At 36.9% G+C, this 19529-nt stretch overlaps 1 protein-coding gene across 1 annotated transcript; it reads left to right on the top strand.

Annotated features, from left to right (window-relative positions):
* Positions 1–5210: 5210 nt before the first annotated feature.
* LOC139975826 (uncharacterized) lies at positions 5211–18150 on the top strand. The gene is made up of 4 exons (XM_071984038.1): positions 5211–5847; positions 11266–11361; positions 12503–12590; positions 13290–18150. The coding sequence occupies exons 1-4, from the start codon at positions 5800–5802 to the stop codon at positions 14456–14458; spliced, it is 1401 nt and encodes a 466-aa protein (XP_071840139.1). The 5' UTR covers positions 5211–5799; the 3' UTR covers positions 14459–18150.
* Positions 18151–19529: the final 1379 nt, after the last annotated feature.

The following is a 19529-nucleotide window of genomic DNA, read 5'->3' as shown; positions in this document are numbered from 1 at the left end:
CGATGCATCTGTGTGGCGAGGACAAATGGCGTTACATGCCATTCACATGTGCTCTGCTACTTAATTTGAAATTAAAAGAACAAGTTTGGGTTGAGTAATTAGCATTCATAAAACAATGGATTAACACTAACATATGAAGGCCTGCGCCGAGATGTCGACGTCATCATCAATATAGCGTTAAAAAAGCATTCAAGAGTGTGAGCATAATTTTAAATGTTGATATATTGAATACAGGAACAACTTTAGAAACGTTACCGGTCTTACCGCGTGGCATCAACTAACATCATTAAAACTCATTTTCTGCAATTATGCAAGTAGTACCTGATTGGATAATGTTATGTATTCAGTATTTAAGTATTGAATAACTTTCTCAAATGAAAGTGTGACCCTGGCACAGTACTTCCCACGTTCCATGCCTTGTAAATAAAAAAGATTGCTCAGCGACCTCTATCGACCGGGCGTCATATTCGTCCAACTGGTGTGACGACTTTGGCAAGTCTAAACGTTCGGTTTCGTTCATCACTAACGAGAGCCGTTGACATCAACCATATCCAGTACTAAACAACACAACGACCTGCAGCAAGCGATGAATGGAAAAGTCAGATTTTCCCACGGCCGAGAATAATGGAATGGAATGTAGCTGTGTTACAGCCGGGTGCCGATACATAGCCCTGGGGTGAATTTACACCCGTCGACAAAAGCCAGGCCGATTATGGTATTATCCTCATACACAATAGAGATACTCGCGACTGGGTTCCAGAATCAGTGATACGAAACACCACTCGTCGAATATTTTGTTACTTTGTTCCTTCAGGCTATTGCAACAGGTAAACGCAACCCGTTTCTATATGGCCAGCCGACCAGGACAAAAATACACGTGGTATCTATCCTTTGAAGAGTCAAAGAAAAAAAGGTCTCTTTTAAGGGGCCACGCGAGGATTCGCATGCAAGTACGGTGCGCTATCTCCTTATAAGCAAATAGAGTTTGCACGCTTTCCTTATCGATGAGTTGTAAGAAAAGGAAAACGTTACTTATAAAGAAGCTGAAGGATCAGGTAGTAACTTATACCCTGATTGTCTTCATTAACTGCCTTTTTAACCACCAATCGTGCACGATTTCGTTTTATTCCCTGTCACATTCTTGCGCTTTCCCTATCCGTTAGCCGACTTAAGAATCTGTTGTCGCAAAGGGGTACAAGAAGGCCTTCTCTTCATCTCGTTAGTACGTTCGGATTTTCATCAAGGTTATTTTGTTCTTATCTATATATCTGACTTATGAAGAGCCATGCACGAGGTAAAATTAAATAGGGGGTACCCTAGATCTATTGCGCACAGCGCCTCCCGAAACAACCACATCCCTACCCCTACCCCGCGCCTCGCCCATGTCGCGGCCCCTCTGTGAGAACTATTGAACTAATCAACTCGTAAAGGTTCCAGGTAAACGGGGCAGAAATTCCTGTATGTTTAGTTTCTTACGTTGTTGTTAGAGGGGGGGGGGGGGGTTGGGGGTCGGTCCCAATTTTATCAGGTTTAAATTGCCAAAAGTTTAAAAAAAAAATAGCTGTACACATTCCAGGCTCAAAGTTTGTATGAAACATGGGATGGATTTAAATTTTGAACAAAACGTGGCAATATTTGGAATCCAGCGATGACTGATTGTTATCGATCTTTTCGTTTTGGGATTATTAGTCACAGTATAAATAGGCTCAATAGCAGGGGCACAACCACGTATACGTCTGTAGTGGGGTGACTAAGTCACCACAGAATAAGATCAAGGGGACTCACCCCTCCCCCACTCGCAGACAGAATATTACACCAACAAATCCTAGTTGACGATAGTTAAATATTATATATGTGCGGAACATCCTAAACAAACGAAAATACTTCAACATTGTTTCAAAAGTTGCAAAATGTAGTACCCTTTTGTAATGTAAGCTACCCTCCATATTACAACAATTTCTCAAGTTATCCTCCCGTTTGACCCCCCCCCCCCACACCGCCCTCGCTGGACGACAAAACGTTTAAGCACCGTCTTCCCAGTACAAAGATGGTGTAATGGGTCGTCGAGGTAGAATCTCCATGTTAGCTATATTCAGTATGGGTGGACTTTCTGTATCTCTGTTTGTTTTTACAATATGATCATTTTGTCGTCTATCGTTTCTCTACTCTTCGTTTAACTGTGAAACCAGACAAGGGCCTACCAAATCGAAAGTAAAGTAGCCTATCCTACACGAGATAGATTTCTATACGTCTGTGGCTTCTGCCTAAGATCTTGTGATAAGTATTTCTAGCTCATGTAAATCTTACGTATCGGACAATCCAAAGCTAACAGGAGAGCTCTTCGTTCCGTTCCGACAATTCCAAATCGCTTTTCGGAAAACGACTCCATAGAAATAACTTGAAACCGTGAAAATGGTAGTAAATGACTTTAATAGTATATATCTCCTGTTATAAAGTTAGTGGTTAAAGTCATATACTTAAACGTATTAAATTAAAGCAACTTGTGAGTGTTGATATGCGACATGGTAGAACTACCTCGGCAAGATGGTGGAGATCCTACGTGATTGTGGCTATAGGTGTGAGGTTCACCGTTTTAACGTCGTTTCTTTTCAAATAAAGTTCACCTCAAATACGTAACGAAGGAGGCTATCTAGAATGATCGCTAGAACGATCTTCTCAAAAAATTGATGATGACTTCAGCTCCTCTGCCCGGGTCTATTAATCTTACGATTGTTAATTACCTTTAAAAAAAAAGTTAATTGTGTTTCAATATAGACTTTTACAGTTTTTAAATTAATTTATTGCAATGTCGTCTTTCATAACGTACTATACAAGAAAAATGAACAAGAAAATTAAGAGATGCCATAAACTTTAGCATTCCAGAGAAAATTCTTTTCATTGTCGGTAATTATAGTAAATTCGCATGAAACAACTAACCATACCCTCTCAACCAATGTACGACTAGCATTAGAGTAACGTCATGATTTCTAGCAATTATGCATAAACCAATCACCCACACAGAAGTTATAGTGCACGCAATCATCTTTGAGCACATGTGTAATATAGCCTATGCAAAACTATATTCATTTAGATACTTTTCAAGAAAAGTCATCCAAGATAAAACTTGGGCACGAAAACCGAATGACTTATAAATGGTCCACTGTCAACCCGACATCCCTTACATCAAGACTATAACCATATGATGACGATGGTGTTACGTCAAATGTGTATCACGTGTCCCTTGGAAAGTGAACTAGAAGGTCATTTACCACACATGATTACATTACAATGTTGCAACTCCCCGATTGGACAAGACCTTAAAGCTAAATGTTGTGTTCTTGTTGTTGTTTATTATATAATCTTCGATATTCTATTGACACAAATATCCCTTTTAACACTGACGTTGGTCATCTCAAATAACGAGAAAGTGTACATATTTGATTTTATCATAATTTAAACTCTTTCGAAAAATGTTTGTTGCGACGCAGAATTCAAGAAAAAATTAAAGAACAAGAACCAATTTTTTATTACAAAACAATAATTGTTAATTTTCCTAGCTAACGTTCATTGAGTTATAAACTGAACAGATTGTCTCGCTGAAGTGCACGGTATATTTCTTAGGAATTAGGCTAATGGGCGCAATGCTTATACTAGAGCTTGTAGATCTGTCAAGAGAAAATGCCTTCAGTATACTTTAAAGTTGTACTTGGGGTTTCAAAGAATGGAAATATGACAAAATGCCTTTCGTCTTTTGTTGTGTCTTAAGTTATTTATTGACAAATTATGGATTAACCTATGGTCAATACCCGTAAATCATATGAGATTGTGTCCACATTACTGTTGAAGATTGGAAGATTTACTTTCAGAAACTAAAGTGTTAAATTAAATATTCTGCACTCAACTCAAAGAAGACAGAAACCCAAGCATCATTATTGATCTATGTGATCGAGATAACTGGCATGCACAACCTATACCGAAACAGCTACGAAATATCTCAAACCACTCGGGAGTTTATCGCATTTTTAATTTTCCTTCACGCTCAACTTCGCCGAAGACTTGATCAAGTCTCAATAGACGTCATCGAGCCACCTGTGCTTCTATATCTTATGATTATTTATTTATTTATTACAACGTTAAATTTTTTCTGTGAAGGGGATGTATTGTAAAGACGCCATAATACCGGTATAAAATATTGAAGTTATGAACATGACCCAATAAATGGCATTGATTTCTGATTCAACACCGTCGACATTCTACCTCAAGTTGAATCATATGAAAAGAAGAAAAAACGAAATTAAAAGGTTTCAGTTCCAAGTGACAGCTCACAGACACAATAGCGCAAGATTTGCCTTAGTTGTTTGTGGGAGTTCACAAATACCTGTCATAAAAGCTTAGGATGACGATTAGGTTTTTGTCCCCCTTTACAATTATACCTCAAACTCTTTTTTTTTTTAACCACCTTCCTCCCTCCACTCTCCCTTCCCCGTCTTCACAAGATTGATTTGAAATGTCAACAACTACCTCGTTGTTCTCCCGGGATCATTTTAATCTAGAGTTTTAGAAATAAATATAATATTACGATCTTGTTTACTCGGTGTTCCTCTTGAATAAAACTGACAGGTTGCAGTAGTTTGTTGCAGGTGTTATTGAAATACCTATACTATCTGTTGTACTCTTCAAGAGATGTCTATCAAAAGAATTCCAAGCTCTACACAGAATCGATCGAAGACAAACTATCCCTACCAATTTACCCTGATTGATGGCTCTGAATTTGGTTGAACCAAAGATTTATTTTCACTACATACACAAATCCTGCAATATTTTTGTAGCCATGACTAATCGTCTGTACTGGAAGCCCGTGCGATATCGTTCTTTTAAGCTTCATTTTGGCGGCAGTTTATTTGTTTGACTTATAACGGCACGTGGCAGCTCGACTTTGCTAAATAGATTACTTACGCAGTCCTATACTCGGCACCCCATATCTCATGCATTCAAACCTTGTAGTTCAATTGTCCAAAGTGATTACAAAGTTATTGCTGATTGACAGCCACTCGGGTGCTTTCCGCACCAATCAGAACTAAGTTGAGAGATTAAGCCTGGCCAATCAGAAAGTCCTTTACAACAGGCTATCAAAAAGGCAACCATTTTTTTGTTTACTTGCGCGCGTTGGCCTGTGATTGACTTTTCGCATTTCAAACGTGTATCGGAATGCCCTTATTCGGAGTGTGGGAAAATGCAAAACGTAAAGTTCTCACACGCCAGCGTTGAGGGCAAACTAAAGCGTAAACATTCGAAGCCAGGTTGAGAATTCATTCAGGTTTACTCAAGCGCAGCGCTCTAACCGTTCCCCCTTTAATAACGGGAAGTCTTAAACTTAGATTGGTTTAAGCCCTGTGGGATATCACGATTATTACCATTGCCAACACTCGCTAAACAAGATCACTCATAACAAAACAAAACAAAACAAAAAAATAATAAAGACATTTGAATGGAAGGATAAACTCAAGAAATCTAAAGAAACAGAACGATTTTTCTTTTCTTTTGCGAGGTGTAAAATGTTACAGAAAGCTCAAGTTGAAAGGAAAAAGAAAACTAAAGAAGATAAAGGAGCGCACCTGTTACGTTGGAGGTTTGGTAGAGGATCTCACTAGCTGCCTCAACCTGGGGATCATATTTGACAATATGTAAATAAAATATAGCAAATTCGACAACGTTTCTTCTCTTTTTCATTACATTCCGTGTAATATCTCCTCAACTGAGATGCCTTAGGAGTAGAGTTTTTTTTTCTTTCTTCAGCGGATGAGAGAACGAATTTTCAGAATGCCGTTGGATAAACCCAGACCCAAAGTAAGTATTACTATTATTATTTTCCCCTTTCTTTGTATTTTCTTTTATTTATTTATGTTTATTTCTTGCTTTGTTTTGTTTATGGAAAGCGATCGCATGACAACATATTCGTTTGTTGTTAGCTTTTGTTAATATAACAGTACAATATGTCATATATTTCAACCATTGTGCAAATAAATTTGTGTTCTAAATTAATTGAAAACTTCACCTTGCACATGAATTTCTAATTTCTCAAGTCTTTCTTATTTTGACGTTTTAATTTTTTGCTCTGATTCTTGAATTTAGTTTGCATACACTTTACCATCGCGTTTTCCATATTGATGCGTCATCGATCGATTGAGGCAGAGTTTTTGTCACAATTTGTTTTGACTTTTACGGTTACAAGGTTGAAAATATTAACTTTGTATCGATTTTGTTTTTAACAAGATCAACATCGCAGAGCGTTATCGATTAGATTATTCAAACATGATGGCATTCCAGAGCAATTTATTTTACAAATTTAAAGAACAACATTTATTAAGTTATCTACAGCGCAAAAAAAAGAGAATACTGCTAATGGTCACATGTATAAAATTGGTTAATCAATGATTGTTCTTAATTGATATCAATTTTCTTCAAAATTTCACATTTTTTTATGTTATGTTGTTGTGTCTGCTTGTTTGTTTTCGTCGTTACTATGAATTTCGTGGGATTGTTTTAGTTTGATCACGATTTAAAGATAACAAATAAATAGTATATTATCACGAAAGGTTACATTCTGGACAATCTCCGTTGCAGATATTTATATTAATTTGTCTTGGCTAATCAATGTATGGTTCCATTTACATTACAATCTTAATTCTGTATTTCTGCGAGTGAGACCAGTCTAATTAGCTCAAAAGCTACGAAGGTAAACCTTTGCCGCATGAATGTTGCAAATGTTTAATCAATGGAATGAAAACCTAAATATCCAGTTTTCACAACTAATTCAATATAATCTACACATTACGCTTACAACCTACCCCTTACATCAGAACCCCTACACACACCCCTTCCACCTCTAACGAAATTGTGATCTTCAAACTGATAAGTAAGCTAAAAGATAAAGAAAAGGTATACACCACAAACAAAGAAAAAAAAATGAGACAGCTTATTGTTGTAACTTTCTCTTCCTTTTCGGTCAACTTTTGTTTTAGTAGTTTCGACTATTAAGGGTGCAGGGCGGTCGGTGGGGGATAATCGTTCAAACTTGTTCAAGGTTTTGGGCCTTTCAAGTTATTACGCAACATTGATAAGATTTAAATTAGCAATGACATATCTCAGAATGTTTTCAAGTTTTTGACAGTGCCGGTAAAATGTTCTCTTTCTTATCACCGAGACTCGAAAATGTGTGACCATGAATTATCTGACATATCTGGGGCAATAATGCAGATCATTAAAATGGCGGGATAATAACATTTCTCTGCAGGCTGGGATGATATTAACTATTTCTTGTTTACTAGTTTAGGCCTAGTTGCAAGTACAAATGTGTGTTATTGGTTCCATGTAAACAAAACTTGATGTACATTCAGATATTGTGATCTGATTAAGTAGACTTTTGTTATTTGGGAAAAGAATGTTGCTTACCCGTGCACGTCGCATAATAAAATATCAGGGATTTGGGGCCAATATATCTATTACGCGAACGTAGGAGTGGGCCTATATAGTCGATACATTTAGCACAAGAATAAAACACACTTAATTAACACTTTTATTAAATAATGTTATTATGCACTAGCAGTATACTCATGCACGTGATCGTTTTACAGTCGAGGTACATTTTGGTGAAAACAAGCAGGGACTCACACACCCTTCCGGTCCTCTGGTGTTGCCTGCATTTTACTACAGTTGCCTGCATCGACTTTGAATCTGTAACAAAAGTTTCACTGAAAGTTTTACTATCAATCTAGTTTGGTACAAAATTGCCCCAAATTGGATTTCTGTATTCTACCAACCCGAATGCTGAGTAAAGTTTGATACAACATGAGTTAAAATCTCGGATTAAAATCGACATTAAAGGGGCACTTCTGTATATTGTTTTTGCTGATTTTTATACAGTAATTGAATAGGTTTATTAGGGGTGGTATTTGCAATTGTTGTGATGCAATGATGACGTTTATATACACGACCTGATACTGAAATTGATTAGGCCTACTTAAACTTTGAAAGTATGTAGAAAGTGACAAAGAGAGATAGCGGCAAAGTGACATCACAATTATGGTAAAATGACAGCCCTCTGTGACCTTTGAACCCGGATATCTCACAACAGAAAGAAGACTTTTTGATATGTTTTTGTTGGGGGAGTTGGTCATCACAGGCGTCTCTGTTACATCAAGGTAAAGAAAAAACAATAGCTGGGGTTTGATTCTCTTTTGAGTTTGGTGTGATACATCCTGATTTACAGTACTTTTGAAATACTGTGGAAGTTTTGCTTTTCGATGCGAAATAAATATCGAATGCACTCCTTGTTTTCCTGCGATATAAGCTGTTGTTGTTTCTATCATTCAAGGTCGAGGTACTCACCTGGTAATCACAGCTTTGATATGTCCATGCTATTGTTATATTTGTCATAAACAGCGTTCTAAGTTACATCTAACAATGCCAGGCAACCAATTGTGTGTTTAACCTTTGACACGTGGTGCTTACAGCTGACGAAAGAATCCCAATTCACTTTGAACTACACCGCAGTTACCGCTTTATTATGGAATCATAACAAAACCTGGACATGTCAATGTAGATATTTTAGATTTAGAAGCTTTAATATAGGGAAGTGGATGTTCAATTCTGAGTTACCTATAGGTATTATATATATTATTATACCAGAAGTCTCAAATTACCGATTGTGAAACTATTCCATTGGATGCTGGGAAAAAGACCGATCATATAAAATTGTTGCCGATTGACGCATTTGTTTTTACGGTCTTAATCGTGAAAGTCCAAACGAATACCAAACAAACAAAATGAAATTTCCTGCATAACTAGGAATGTAACTGGACCAATAAAGGTGATAAGCCGTAAAATAATTATGAAAGGGAATTGTGCTCATATTCAGCACAGTGTATAGGCCTATACTGCTTAAATATTACCATGTTAATTCGGGAAAACTAATAAAACGTTTGGGTGAGAGAAATCGCACAATCGCCATTCTTAACGTCCTTTTCTTCCTCCGCCTTGTTTTTGTTTTGGTCATCGAATAAATGATCGTTTAGATTCCAAAGTACAGCAGTTTAATCGTGTTTTGTTCTTATTATTACCGAACAATTGTACCAGTGAACTACAACCAATCTTCCCACCTATACAATCTAGTTCTCTTTGTGCATACTTAATAACCGTAATACGCTAAAGCTTATAATTATGTTGATTTAGTTGATTGCAGGTCAGTTAATTTAACTTTTGGAAATTGAAAATAAATGGGAAACAGATGGAATCAAATTAAAACCATCTCCTTTTTGTATTCAAGTATTGTGCTCGGATGAAAGGCTAGAAAAGTGTCTTGACATTTTATAAAGATTGGATTGACACTCAATTTGAGTAATTATAATTGCTTCTAGGGAGTGGATTAGGGAGTATTGTTGATATGACCCTAAATTTTCAATGTAAACAACACCAATGTTGACTTACAGTACCTCAAATTTTAATTCGATTTTTGCAACTCCACGGAAAGTGTTTGATACACTTTACGTATATATATATATATATGTTTCCATCTTCTCTTTATTTTCTTTTATTTATATTAATTTTTTGCATTATAGACTTTAAGAATGGATTTTAATTGGCTAAGCAACAAAAAATATTCTTATTCCTTTTCCAAAATAACTGTGTAAATAAATGTTCTGTCTCACACTCTAAGCAAAGGTCGTCATTACTTCCTCCAATATATCAGTGTTACGAAATCGCTTTAAGGTGCGAAAACTTCCTTCCTTAGGGGTTGGAATCCGTAAAATGTAAGAAAAAGTGTGGGGAATTCAGAAAAGTGAGTATAAATGGACAAATGATCTGGGACATTTTGATCACAGAAAATTTAGTCTTGTTCAAGCAGACAGCTGCCTGGTTAAAGTGACCTTCAGTAGATGTGCTCTCCTACATGTGTCATCCCTTTTCGCAATTATCATTTTTACTATTCACCAGTTCTCTCAGGTGGTCACATGACTTACTGCCATTTGCTAACAAGGCTAACAATTGTATTAATGGACGTGTCCTTGCCTGTTAGTTCCATTGTTAACATGTTACAACCTGTCTTCATGGACACTTGTTAGGATTGTTTACTACATGTATAAGCGACTAAGACCATTGGCAAAGTCGACGAGAATCAATACGATAGGGAAGGTTATCAAAGAACAATGATCGAAACGAAGAAACTCATTGTGTGTGAAACAACAATGATGTCTTATACAGTCTTGTCATTGTAACTGACCGTATAGTATAACAATACGTGGCAGCAATTCACAAAATGTGTGTGTTTGGTTTGTAAGAGAAACGAAAGTCAAACATCAAAACAGATTTCTTCGAAGATGAATTTATTAACCATGAAAAACCGAACTATCCGAAGTTATCTTTTCATTCTTATATACTGACCGAAATGTTTCATATTAAATGTTGCACAACAAAAATTTCTTGAGCTGAGTTAGCTGTTTCCAAAGAAGTAAAAAACTTGTATAGAACATTATAAAGATGTAAAAACAGAAAGGGGTATCCGATTAGCATTGGACAGCAGCGATACATTAATGAAGACGAATCGGCCGTTAATAATTCCCTTAAAGTGACCGTGATATAAGAACCAATCGTCATTAGTGGAGGGAGGGAGAAAGACTTATTATGAAGAACAAACCACGGAAATAACGTAAACATGCATAGGAACCAGTGAATGATACCATAGGCCTATAGCTAAAGAGAACAATATGTAATGCTAAACTGATTGAATTTCGAGGAAAGTACAATAATCGTGTAACGTGTCATCAGTCGGTTTAGTGGGACCTCAGCTTGAACAAGGGTTGGTTCCTATAGAGAAGGCAACAACAACAACACAATTTACACAAACACACACAAAACACGCACAGACACGAAATAACCCAACAATGGATGACGCATGTAGGTAGGACTGCAGAAAAATAAATGCAATAGGCCTATGGTGACATGAAAATAACAACACATGTTATGTCTGGTTACTGATGTTGTTCATTGCACCATGCAGTCAACCTTATCATGTATCCCTGTGACAAGATATGCTACAACCTGATTTGATTCTTAGATAATTCGACAGTTGAATTCAGGCATATAGACTAGACGTAATACTGTTATTATAATGGGCGTATTATTGGCTACTTCCCTTCTATACTGTTCATGATAGATTTTGCATTTACTTTGTTTTATATTTGCGTTCATTCATTGCTTAATTAACAGACACCAAAACGTGTGATGGAGAAGAAAAGACGAGCACGGATTAATGACAGCCTCACCGAACTAAAGAATCTTGTACTACAAGCTCTTAATAGAACCGTAAGTTCAGTTAGCAGAGAGACGATGCCGTGGGATAGGCTTCACCAAAAAACTAAACTTTCAAATGATCAATTAATGATAACATTACAAAAACAGCCCTTTCAAATGTTAGCTTGGTAAGAAGAAGATATGCTTCATTGCTATTAACCCTGTTTATACGAGATCTATGTCACATCTATGTCATATGTAATATTAGTATCGAAATATAAAACCCTTTCATAATATCCCATAATAAATTGTCAAGGATCTCTACCTATGGCAGGAAATAGGTAAAGAAGAATTAAATGGTTTTCTGCTTCCAATTGATGAAAACTCAAAGTACAGAACAGGAGGAGGGTGCATTGGAAAGATATTTGACAAGCATAATAAAACACACTGTTGGATCATCGTTAAAACCTACAGTCATGAAGCTGCCATCATCACTATTGCTAGCTGATATAGACTGCCATTTGGTATAGGTCGTGGCAACACTGGACACTATTCCACCTCTGTGCAATAGCAATGAAGGGTAGCATGATACAGGTCAAGTGTCGAAATCCCGTTCGACATGCACCACAAGCAATTATAGACTTAGGTAGGGTAGATTGATCTCAGTGTATATTAACTCCACTAGTCGTACACACTATCACAGAAGTAATATTAAAATATCGTTAATGTCAAGGAGCATGGGAAAATGACAGCAATGATATCTGGTCTGCTGTGTTTCCATACATGCTTCCCAGGGGTCACTCCTGTGATTCACGCATCGAATGTCACTGCCATTAGCATGATCACTGAACGTAAAAATGGGTGCTTGGCAAGAAAAGACGAGAATACGTGAGTGAATGTCGCCCCCGCGTTAATCTGTTCAACCTGAATCTGTTACGTGTGTAATGATAGATAGCTCTTGAACTGCCATAAAGTTAAGTTTTTTTTTTTTTTTTTTTACATAACAGTCCTCTTTATGAACCTCCTATTCAATATATTTATGATGGTTGAGAATGAGCCAACTGATAGGACGTGAATAAATTGAATCCTTCCTATCATGTGTGATATACGCAGCCTATACCATGCATATCACTTGGCCCAGATCAAACTTTTTCATGTTTCAATAAAATATCTGAAGAAAACAAATTTAATTTTCATGGTCTTCCTTCCTCAGAGTCCCCGACATTCAAAGCTGGAGAAAGCTGATATTCTCGAAATGACAGTTAAATACTTGAGGAGTGTTCACGGGCGTCACGTCGCAGGTAAATCTTATTCACCGTCGTGAATTAAACGAAGTGACCAAATAGAAAGTTGGTACTTTTTATGGTGACAATGGGTTCATTTCGAAGCATTGATTTGAGGAAATACGGTAAATTTCCTCCGCAAAAACTGCCAGAGTTTTCCATTTGGAGTCATACCCTTAAAAAATATTCATACGTAACGTTTAGCGCAAGGTTTTAGATTCCATCTTTGACACACAAATGAAAGATTGTTGAACATGTTATTTCAAACGCCACACCTAACATTAAGATTGATACGAACTTTAAGGAATGACATGAATTTCCAGGATATATGTTTACACACTGTAAAACAGTTGGTAATGTTTGTGTTACATGTACATATGTTACAGTAGTAACCAAATAATCTTGGGTTGATTTTTCACCACTGATAGGTAACTTTAACTCATTAAACACTGTGCGTAACTCCCGATATAGGCATGTTTGGAAGGGTTTTCATAACATGGAGGAATGTGCACAAAGTCACACATCACTTCAAGAGAGAGGTAATTGTCGTGGGAAAAAAGTCTCAACGAACGGCCACAAATCTATTAGCAATTAGCTAATTATCAGTGGAGTACTTATATTGCCCAGTTATGTTGAAACAGTAGCAGTAGTTACAAGATAAAGTTTGTAAAGATATCAGTACAGATAAAAAATATCTCTTTCGTTTGCTTTTTACAGGTAAGAGTGCCGCGACCCCTAACCCTGTTGTATCGAGTCAATACCGATCTGGTTTTAGGGAGTGTATGCTCGAAGTTTCAAAGTTCCTTGATAACACCGACGCAAGTTCTAGTATACGGTTACAGCTTCTTGATCATCTTTCGCAAACTTGTGGCACTCCTCATGGTGCATCGTCTACCGTAGGATCAGCTGCCTTCCGTCCTGGAAGTAGTTACAAGTCTACGACGGATGGCAATTTGGCCCATGCCTTGCCAATATATCGGCTTCCAACATCCCTTTCTCAGGACTCGTCACATTCCGCCCCGCAGCCAGCACATTTGGCATCGGATTCAGTGCAATCTTTACAAGCTATGCAAATTAATACCCCACCGACACTCCCGGCTATGAATATTCAACTCCCAGCACTTTCAAAGTTACCAGTAGGGACGCTGTCTCTACCCGTACCTTCTTTACCTGTACGAACACCGTCCACGCCGTTTTCCTCACCTTCAGTGCCTCCGATCTCATCTAGATTATCACCTAACAAAGCAAAGGAAACGGATCAATTGGCTTCCCAATCTACGGAACTAAAGGCACCACACGAGAACTCTGAGAGCATTGCTCAGAGCAGCAAATATACCGCGAACACCACCCTTAAGGAAGGTGCCAATCATTCAGGAGGATCAGTAGTCATATCCAGTATTCCAGGCGGAGATGTCACAGTTGTATTACCACATTCTGCATTGCCTGGAGGAAAAGTACCAACCCATTTAATACCTATTTACCAACCTTCCTTAAATATGCCCCAAACTACAAATGTCGTTACTTCACGTCCCGAAGAGTCCAGTCCTCCTGCCTCTCAGTTTGTATCAACGTCAATCCCTGTGTCTGTTCCCATCTCCTCTGCCAGTCCTCGTGCTGGGACGGTTGCCCCTGTTGCCTGGTACACTCGACCTGCTTATCTGACTACAAATATTGATCAAGGGCATGCTGTTGTGACCCAACAGGGTACTCCTGTAACTATCACACTCCCTATCCAGGCACGCATCGTACAAAACATAATACCAATCCAGGCGGCGTCGTTGTCGCCAATCGCCACTGGTACGTCTGTTCACCATATTCCAATTCGTATGGCAAATCCAAACGGAGAACCCCTGAGTGAACATGATTTTATGTGGAGACCGTGGTAGGTCTAAGGATCATCCTTGGGTTGTTAAAGGTGGAGCAAACCCTATAATAATCTTCTTATTGTGTGATAGAGATATTTGTATATGCAGCTCCCTAAAACAAGAGAGGGAATGCTTGCTTTGTTTGACAAGTATCTCGACTATCTCCCTAATTTCCATACAGACTAAAGTAAATTATTGATTATGGACGTAGGACGATTTTTCGAAAAACTTTAATTCATCGTTTCCACAAAAGGGAACATCATAGGGGTTTTCAAAATATGCTACCTAATCATTCACTAAGGCGTCGAAACAACTTGTTCATACTAGTATGGTTAGATAACTGCTCCACCTAACGGCATGGCAATACACTGGTTTATTACATTTCTACTTAACAAAAACAATCTACTCAGTTTCAATGGGAGAATGTTTTTATCCTTTGGACGATATTATATATAGTACAAGATCATTTTGCCCCGATAGATGTTGGTAGGTAAATAATCAACGTTGGGACTGACTGACCAGCTTAACACAGTTCGACCCAATTTCTGTCATTTGATTTTTATATGAAACGTGTTGTCCAGACCCAATACTTAACCAGTTTTGCAATTGGGTGACTATACCAAGTATAGGATAATCTTATTTCACTTTAACCTTTTGATGTTTTTGATTCCGAAAGCTGCTATGTACTTTTGCTATATGAAATTTTTGCTATCCTAGCCAAGCTGTTTGTAGTGAGCGTTTATAACTTGCCTTTATCTTGTACCGCATTCATTTGCATATTTCAAAGCACATGATGTAAATGTTTAATACAATAAATAACCATGCGTTCCAATTCTCGACGGGTATTTAGTTTCCGCGACGAATAGCAATAGAGCAACATTCCAAACTAAGAGGAACTCTTTCTTTTCCAGAAAAGTCAATCGTTCGTTGCATTAAGCTTTTAATTAGAGGAGAAGATGTAATTATACCCACTTCAGTTTCACGCTGATTCGTAAGCTTGCCTTTCTCTTGTAGGAAACTACGGTCATCAAACTTCGTTCCTATGTCTAGATTGTTGAAATATCGTGCAAATTTAGACGCATATTGAAATCATGAATTCTTTCTTTGTATCATATGCTTAAGGTATAAGTGGCATTATGCGTTAAAAGACATAGACGAAATAATCTTTGGCACTCTCAGCAACGCCTTTCTCTGCGGGATCAAGTAGTGTGGTTGCCAGAAAAGAAAAAATTCTGATCTAAATCAAATAAATTGCATTTCTCTTGTACACAGAAATAGTTATCCGACAAGACATTTACAAAGGTTGTACTAAATAGACAACCCTCAAGCACTTTTTACAATGAGAGTTAACTTCAGTTTACGTGTAATTCTAAGAAAGGATAGGCTGCTGGTAATACATGGCTAACTTGTGGAAGTAAGGATACAGTGTATCAAAGAACTACGTTTGTTGATTACATGAGAAACTGCAGACGGCGATGTAAAAATGTATTTGAGTGTGGTAACGAATAGGCAATATACGTGTGATAACTCACACAATTGGATGAGCATGTAAACGTAGACCAGACAAGACATGTCCTATTTAATTTATTTAAGAGAATGTGTGTATTTTGGTTAATGAAATCAATATGTTTGGTGATTACGTTGGTAATTTAAAAACATATAGAGAGTCTGACGTGGTAACGGTAAGAGGTGTAACCTTGAGTACAATATTTTCATGGTGACATTGTGGGAAAGAGGTAAATTATGCATAAAATGCGCTTTATAGATCTCTATTACTTTTTGAGTAAAATTATAACAAAGAAATTTATTGAAAAACAAATACTTTTTTTTTTAATCAGAGGGACCTTTGTCTGATTTATAACATATGAGTAATAACGATTAAAATGAATAATAATGACAAATACCAGTTATGAAAACATACTATATTTTTAAGAAACAATAAAATGAGGTGACCTAACTCTATATTTTATTTGAATAAGGAAAACAATGGGTGTGAATACAGTGCTAGCTCTAATCCAAACATACAACCTTTAATATGAACGTTCCACATTGAAGTCTACGTAACAGGTAGGTGAGAGCTCTTGTCACTATTTCTGAGAGTTTTAAAGATTCTTTCTCAATAACTCCATTATTTACAGGACATACGAAATGCACAAACTGGGCAATTGGTTCTGAAATTTGTAAACAAAAAAAAAGGTTCATTATGTTATGAATTAATATTTAAGACAGATGAAAACTATTCAGGATACATCTTATTTATTTTTATTTTACCTTTTTGGTTTTAAATTATGCACTCTAAAACAGTGGAGCTACTACTAAGATCAAGTCCAACTCCCCGATTTTGGAAGAAATGTGCCTACCTTCCGATTTTACAAGCTATTTATCAACAATTGTAACCAATTTATCGCATTTTACGAAAGTACTTTGTTGAATATGTTATAAGTCGACTTTAAAGTTACAAATGCAATATGTAAACATGCACGTTTCTTATCAGTTACAAATATAGTCTTCAACACCACATTGTTTTGAAGTGTAATGTAAATTGAAGAAACATTGTGGTCAAGTAGCTATATGCACATCTTAACTTTGCTTGTGTAATCGACACACGACTGCACAACATTATTTGATGCAGTATCAACAAGAGGATAGAGAAAACAATTTGCTTACAGTGCAGTTAATTAAAAAATTGGTATGTTTGGTGACTAGTATGTATAGGCAATGTGTTCAAGGTGGGAAATGTAAATAAGTTTTGTGATCGTTCTATGCAGAAGCGTGCTATCAGCTTGTTTTTAACTAGATTAATATATGATGCAATTTAAGATGCGTGTGGTTTTCCTATTAAAATATAAACTTATATATATATATGCATATGTGTGTCGTACAGTAAAATATATCTGAACCTTTTAAAATAAAGGTTTTCTTTTTGACATTATTTTTGTCTAAAATGAAGCCAGACAATGAAGACTGTGTGTGGTTTCCAAGAAGCGTGGGCCCATTACTATAATTACTAGACATAGAAAATATGAAATAATCTAAGTGATACTTTAGTTGTATGATAACGACTTAAATTAACTAATACATTTACAAGTATAGAATCCGTTAGAAAATGTGTACATACGATTTAGTAGAGAGAAAGGAATAAAATAGTACACTGACATTTTCATAGTTGCTCTTAAAATTTGGAGGACTGAATTAATGTCATAAGATATGCTTCCATCTAAAAAGACATCATCTCAAATTGTTCAAGGCAATATTACACCTAGGTTATCGCCTGGATTTTTTTTGTCGCATACGTGTAATGAAATGCAAAAGTATATTAATAACCCCACCGTTTACGCCATTAAATTTCCTCTTCGTAATAAGATGACTTACAGTATGGTAATGGCTATTGTTTCACACGTACGCATAAGGAGCTGCGACTTAGATATACCAGTAAAATATTATAATTTTTTATCCAAGATTTAATTTTATCGTATGTCCAGAAATATAACACGTTCTCCTATAGATCTAAGTAGGAGAGTAAACATGATTTCTTGTCCATGTCGCTATCGGGCGTATGCAGTACAACGTTGAACAGTAGCAACGCCACGTATATGACTTTTTGTAAAGAGAAGATATTGTTTGTGGCTGAGAAAATGTCTCCAAACAGACAGCCCACCGTCTTTCATTATACTTATCATCTTGTTGTGGAAATAAAATGCTGGCAACATGAATTTGTTCATTTTTCCACGTTTATTGTTGGCCTCTGAAATACTTTACATATGAACGGGTCGTGTTTAAGTGACTCTTTCAGGTCTCTATATCAACTTTAACCTGCTGGCTAAACTTTGTCTAAAGTCTTCCATTGCATCACAACAGGGAACCGCTTCTTTTACACCCTTCTCAGTTGGTAAATCTCAGCATTTGTAATCCTGGCAGTGGTTCGAACCCCGTTCAATAGCCAATCATTTCTTGTTGTTTCAAATGAATTAAGACTGACTCTTTACGTAAGCCCTTTTGATTCCGTGAACTTTGCGACTCTCCACATCACCATTTCTCTGGCTCTGATGAGACTTTCAAGCCCGATATTCTCTCCACAATTCTTAATCACATGTCCAAATAGTGTCCTTCCGAGGTAGAAGCCCATTTCACATGTAGTTCATTCACAGGTTAAACTTGTGCAACACATTGGAAGCGTGTGGCTCTCAGTATCGTTGGGTTCTGCAGCACCTTTATTACACGAGTCTTAATGGACATTTTAGAGGCAAGGATTGTGATACAGGTAATGAAGGCAACTACACCAATTAGTATGATTAATTAATACTGAACGCAATTAATACTAAACATTATTTAATACAGACCTCAAACTAGACTATCAATACGCATCTAATACTGAACTACAATTTATTAAGCCGGTGTATTTGTCACAAGCATAATATCATTTAGGAACACCTCCGTGAAACTTTAAATGCAGTTCCCAAAGCAAACTACAGTTAGACAAAGTTACAGATTAAACATACTGGTTACATTAGCTAACGATAGGTAACACTGAAGGTAACAGAGTTGGTAACAGTGAAGAGGCGTCTTTGTCGAGATCTACAGTACAAAATTAAAGCTATTTTGCTAACCTGTATAGTGTTTAAACCGAATTAAGTGATGTATCCATGTACCAGTTCAATGTTCATCTCATAATCTCAGAGACTGAGTAATAATTGAACGGTTAGAAGCTTCTGGGAGGTGCGTTTTGGAACCCCCAACAATATAGCCTAATCATACCAGAAGTAATACTTGAGTACATAGGTTTGCTCTATGTGACAAAACAGTTGGATTTTAGCCAGTGGATCTGTCTCGGGTTTGGCGCCTGGACATGTAAGTGGCCCCGGCAGCTTTGGTTATCGATCTCCTCCAGTCCAGCACACGGCGTGTCATTGAAATGATCGACAAAATTTAAGCAGAGACAACTCGGTTTGTGATTATAACGAAACTCAGTTTAAATGAGGTAAATGTCCTCTTATACAAACATTTGGGAGCCACTATATTCATAGATTGTAAACAAAGGTATCGAGAATATTGTACACAGAATACCATCTGCGTATCATATTTGCTGTTATGC

Source organism: Apostichopus japonicus, chromosome 11 (genome assembly GCF_037975245.1).
Source record: "Apostichopus japonicus isolate 1M-3 chromosome 11, ASM3797524v1, whole genome shotgun sequence".
Lineage (NCBI taxonomy): Eukaryota > Metazoa > Echinodermata > Holothuroidea > Aspidochirotida > Stichopodidae > Apostichopus > Apostichopus japonicus.
The sequence above is the reverse complement of the archived record's forward strand: the minus strand, read 5'-3'. Positions and strand labels throughout refer to the sequence as shown.

Excerpts from the sequence above, each read along its gene's own strand:
- LOC139975826 (XM_071984038.1), top strand. The coding sequence starts at position 5,800 with ATGAGAGAACGAATTTTCAGAATGCCGTTGGATAAACCCAGACCCAAA. Across the intron at positions 5,848-11,265 it reads TGGATAAACCCAGACCCAAA|ACACCAAAACGTGTGATGGA; the intron begins GTAAGTATTACT and ends CTTAATTAACAG. Across the intron at positions 12,591-13,289 it reads TCACGGGCGTCACGTCGCAG|GTAAGAGTGCCGCGACCCCT; the intron begins GTAAATCTTATT and ends TGCTTTTTACAG.